A 5,377-nucleotide genomic window follows, 5' to 3' on the forward strand; every position below is an offset into this window, starting at 1 on the left:
GAGGTGCCACCTCTCCTTTGTCTCTTTTTCCTCTCTGCCAAGTCTTGACTCCCCACAAGGCTGCTAGTTGTTCCTCATCTCCCCCAGTACTTCTCAGCCCCCATCTTTTGGAATCTTTCTATCTCTAGGTCTCAAAATTGTTCTGGATCCTGACACTTTTGAGTTTGGGGATGTAGGATGGGGTCCTTTTTAGGGGATGTCTGTGTGCACACACGTGTGGTCACCATGGTGACCAACCCATCCCCGTTTGCCCAGGACTTTCTCAGTTTTAGCACTGAGTCTCTTGTCCCAGTCCCCTCAGTCTCTGGCAAACTTAGATGGTTGTTTACCTGAGAGGTCACCCTGACCACCACCCCGGTCCTGCTTTAGTGACTGTTCACACCACCCAGGCAGAGGCCAAGAGAGAGAGCAAAGGAAATCCAGTTCTCAGGGTCACATCAGGGCCACCAAAACGGGTTGGGATGGAGCTCCGGACCTGGGGGGTGGAGAGTATGCCTAGAGTGTCTAGTCTAGGGCGGAGGAAGACAGGCCATTGAGAGAAATGGAAGTGGGGAGCAGTTTGGGAGAGCGGGCAAAGACAGCCCAGTTCCTGTCAGAAGGGACCTCTGGTTGACCCTGGAGCTCTGAGCCAGAAGCTTCTATCCCCAAACACCAAATTCATGGGCTTCTTCCTGTCCTCGCGCACCGGGGCAGAGGCTCCCCAACTTCTGTTACACACTCCCCTTCTCACACACCCTCTGTGGTCAGAAAGCCCTTCCTCAACTCTGTCTTCAGTTCTTGCTGCGGTTTCAGCCCATTTCTTTTCGCCATATCCTCTGCCCGATAACTGCTGGGTCAACTCTGCTCTGGCTTTTCTCAAAGCAGGAAAGGTAGGGGCACTACAGAGGATAAGGGACCTCAGTGACCACCATTACACTGTGCATCTTTCCTGAGAAGAGGCAGAGTTGGAAGGGAAGCAGGAAGGCTCACGGTCAGATGGAAGATAAGACTTTTTGGTTCTTAGCTTTGCAGGAGAGTTCCAGAAGGGGAGACTGTCCTCCTTCCAGGGAGCCGGAAGAGTGACCCTCCTGGGGGCTGTTTCCCTTTCCACGCTCCTGGTTTCCCCTCTTGGCAGGGTAGGCATAAAGCATTGCTGCCCTCGCTCCCTCATGTCTGCTCCCCTGTGCTCACCTCTGCTCTCTCTGTGTGTCTAAGGTGGAACAGAACAGTCAGCTGTGGGAAGGTAGGAAAGAGGTGGTGCTGACTTCCTTGCCCAGTGCCCAGATCCTGGGTCCAAATTCATGTGGCAGGGTAGCCACGTGGGCAAACACAAGGCAAGTGGTTTGGGAAGGAGAAGAAATTGTCATTCTGTGTGATACTAGAGAGACCATTTGGACTTCGGCTTCTACCAAAGAGAATGGAGATTGACCTAGAATGGAACTAGTCCTTTAAGTGAGGAGGGGGATAGGGGTGCTGGAAGAGGGTCCTCTCCCCCAAATCCCGGTCATGGCTTGAATCCAAGCCAAACACAGAATGCTGTCCTCTCTGACGTCACCTGACCCAAACCCAGAACCTAGCCACAGCGTCAACCTACACTTCCTATTAATCTAAAAATCGGCATCGCTCACAGAAAATATAAAGATACCCAACATTCCGACCTCTCAATCTGAGTCCGTTTCCCCTCTCTGGCTTCCTTCCCTCCTTCTCCTGTATGACGCAGTTTATTACTCTGTTCAATTCTTCAGTCTAGACCTGCATCTGAGGCCACACCCCAGCCTACTCACCCCCTCACCCCTCTTTCCTCTCTCACTGCCCCTTCCGGGGCTCTTCTCTTCTGGCCCCACCCCTGAGGAGTCCTCCTCCCAGCTGGGCTCTTCTAGAACACGAAGAATATTCCACGTCATCTAGTGAAGGGAGGGGGTAGGAGTTCTCACCCCACCCTCAGGACGATGTGTCTTCTCCCTCCCCTGCTCTGTGGCACTTCCTCTCTGGCTGACTTAGCTGACAGAACCTGGACCCCAGGCCAGGCCCCTGGCACTGGGACAGATCTGGGGATAGGCTACACCACTCTGTTCTCACCCTGGGATTGACACCAGCTTCCAACCAGTGCTCGGCAAAGCCTTAAGTAAGTTTACTGGGAGTAGGGGAGGTGGGGGGGAGAGGGGGGTGAAGCCATAAGAGAAGATCCAAAGGAATTTCCAAAGAAAGCCTGACCAGTGGTAAAATGACTTGGGAGGACTTAATCTTGCCTCCTATCCACGAAATCCTTCCCATCCCTGTTATTCTTGGTGGGCCCCGGGAATCTCTGGGGCAAGTGGGTAGGTAGTTGGAAGAAGTCAGTGGGACTGAAGGGCTGAGGGCCTGGCGGGGGGAAAAGGAGCTAGCCTTTTGAGGGGTGCAGCATAGGTAAGGAAAGTCCCCACTTTGGTTCTGGGTTTCAGGGTCTCCTGAGGGAAGGAGGCTGAAGGGTCTGGAAATACTGCTTCTGCTGTTGCTATATATTTTGCAATTGGGTCTGTGGGCAGGAAGGGGCCCCGTGGCCCAGTTAGGAAATTAGTCTTTCTACTCAGCCAGATCCCCTTAAGACAGGCCAGTTGGCAGTGATGAGGGCAGTATACTGCGGAGGTGCATCTGATGCTGCTGACCTTGGAGACAGAGTAGAATACGCAGGCTAGGTGTGTCCAGGGTGTCAGGAAACCCTTGTCCCTTCCCTCACGTGCATGTCCGCCCTCGCTCTCCAGGTCCTTGCAATGGCCACGAACATTACATCTCCTGAAGCACCCTCGTCACCAGGTGTCATGTTCATCTGTCTGCTGGTTATCATCGTACTGTCAGTGGCACTGGCTGTGGGGCTGCCCGGCAACAGCTTTGTGGTGTGGAGCATCCCGGTAGAGATGCGGAAGCGCTCTGTCACTGCCGTGCTGGTGCTACACTTGGCCCTGGCCGACTTGGCCGTATTGCTTACTGCCCCCATTTTCCTCTACTACACGGCCCAAGGCACCTGGACTTTTGGACTGGCTGGCTGCCGCCTGTTCCACTATGTCTGCGGAGTCAGCACGTATGCCAGCGTCCTGCTTATCACGGCCACGAGCCTGGACCGCTCGCTGGTGGTGGCCCTCCCCTCTGTGTCCCAGAAACTCGCACCAGGACAGTTGCCTGGCGGGCGCTAGCAGGCATCTGGGTGGTGTCTGTCCTGCTGGCCACACCCGTCATCTTGTATTGCAAGGTGTCGTTGGAACCGGACAACAGGAGCCTGGTCTGCTTCCCGAAGTACCCCAGCGAAGCACATAGGGCTTTCCATCTGTTCTTCGAGGTGCTCACCGGCTTCCTGCTGCCCTTCCTGGCCGTGGTGGCCGGCTACTCCGACATCCGGCGCCGGCTGCGGGTCCGGCGCCTCCGCCGCAGCCGCTGCACCGGCCGCCTGCTGGCCTTTATCATCCTGGCCTTCGCTGCCTTCTGGCTGACCTACCACGTGGTGAACCTGGCCGAGGCGGTCCGAGCGCTGGCGGGCAAGACAATGGGGTCCCGGCACGAGAGTCAGCGGCTGCACCTGGCCCGCAAGCGCTCAGAACGCTGGCCTTCCCGCGCAGCAGCGTGAACCCCGCGCTGTACGCATGCGCTGCCGGCGGCCTGCGGCAGTCGGCTGGCAGGGCCTTCGTCGCCAAGCTGTTGGAGGGCACCGGCTCCGAGGCGCCCAGCAGCCGCCGTGGGGGCACCCTGGCCCAGACGGTGAGGGGCGCCCCCGCCTCTCCCGAGCCTCACTGCCTCCACCAACCCTCTCGAGCGAAGCGAAGTCAACTACGCCTGCGGGGTGGTGGCAGCGGAAGGCTGCTCGCTTTCCTCCTGGGGGAATACGCCCACGCTGGCCTGACCCAATTCTTCAACCTCCTCTTACCCAGGTGGCGGGTGGAGCGGGAGAGAGGGAGGGGAAGGGCAAGTCAGGGCAGAGTGGGAGCCTGGCCCCCACGGGCAGCTTTGCAATTAAAACTCAAGTCTGAAATTGAGTCAACCCTGTGTGTGGGGCATGTGTATTATGGCGGACTGGGGTGCTCCTGGTTGCCCTTATGGGTGTCCTTCTCAATAGCTGAGAGGCACATCCTTTAGTTTCCCATGATTTTCAGTTTTGGAAGAGACACAGACGTAGAAATTAGACTTTCTTCCCTCCCTGCTTCTGAGGCAGGTGGTCTGCAGATCATACTGAGAACAACACAGGGCTGCAGACCCCTGAAGGAGCTGGCCAAGGAAGACCACCCACGTGGGCTCATCACTCCAGACTCCCCGACTCAGCGGACCTTCACTCCCTGACTTAGCGAACCTCCTGAGGACACTTAGCACTGCTGTGAGGTGTCTGCCCTGAAGGCTGTGATGGGTATCTTTATTAGCAGGACTCCAACTTCCTACCAGTAATCTTTGTCCTCTCAGTGGGAGATGTCCTAGGGAATTGCTTTCCTTCCCTGTGTCTCCCAAGGAGGCCTCACTTGAGACAAGTCATCAGATCTTATCCCCTAGAATTCTGCACTTCAGCATTCTGCCCCTAAAACGCTCTGGTGCAGGCTGGAGCTGAGGGCCCTCTGTGATGTGGTCACCCTTAGGAAATGAAGATTTGCAGAAGTGAGAAGGTTGAGTCATATTCTTTCCTAGGGATGACTGTTGCCTTGGAGAGTCTTGGACTGGCTCTGTTCCGACAGCGTTTTAAGAAGATGGTAGGGGCTTCCCTGGTGGCTCAGTGGTTAAGAATCCGCCTGCCAATGCAGGGGATATGGGTTCGAGCCCTGGTCCAGGAAGATCCCACATGCTGAGGAGCAACTAAGCCCGTGTGCCACAAGTGCTGAGCCTGCGCTCTACAGCCCGCGAGCCACAACTACTGAAGCCCGTGCGCCTAGAGCCCGTGCTCTGCAACAAGAGAAGCCACTGCAATGAGAAGCCCGCACACTGCAACAAAGAGTAGCCTCCGCTCACCACAACTAGAGAAAGCCCGCGTGCAGCACTGAAGACCCAATGCAGCCAAAAATGAAAAATAAATAAATAAACAAAAAATATATATACGATATTCGTTTAAAAAAAAAATAGAAGATGGTAGCAGCAGTGTACTTTTTGAATGTCTCCTATAAAAAAAGAAAGACAACTAGGAGAAACCCCCCAAATCCACGTGCAGCATCTGCAACAAACTTAGGGTGTCAAGATATCTCCCATGGACCCCAAAATATGAGCAAGTGAGAATGGGCCCTGGATGCTTCAAGACCCACATAATATCGGCAACTGTGCAGAAGGATGCAAAAGGAAGCAGGGGGGAATCTGAGGGACCTGAGAACAGGAGACCCTCAAACTGTCTACACGTCCTTGCTAGAAAGCATGGTGGGTCCGTTTGAGAACAGCAGCCAAAACAGCGAGGGACCTA

At 55.3% G+C, this 5,377-nt stretch overlaps 1 protein-coding gene across 1 annotated transcript; it reads left to right on the plus strand.

Moving 5' to 3' along the window:
- The first annotated feature begins 2,729 nt into the window (after positions 1-2,729).
- Positions 2,730-3,850, plus strand: LOC103079449 (leukotriene B4 receptor 1-like). The gene is given in 4 exon segments (XM_082931466.1): positions 2,730-3,114; positions 3,117-3,536; positions 3,539-3,737; positions 3,739-3,850. Coding segments are annotated over 4 exon segments (1,116 nt in total).
- The last annotated feature ends 1,527 nt before the right edge of the window (positions 3,851-5,377 follow it).

The sequence above is a fragment of the Lipotes vexillifer genome, unplaced genomic scaffold (genome assembly GCF_000442215.2).
Source record: "Lipotes vexillifer unplaced genomic scaffold, Lipotes_vexillifer_v1.1 scaffold558, whole genome shotgun sequence".
Classification (NCBI taxonomy): Eukaryota; Metazoa; Chordata; class Mammalia; order Artiodactyla; family Lipotidae; genus Lipotes; species Lipotes vexillifer.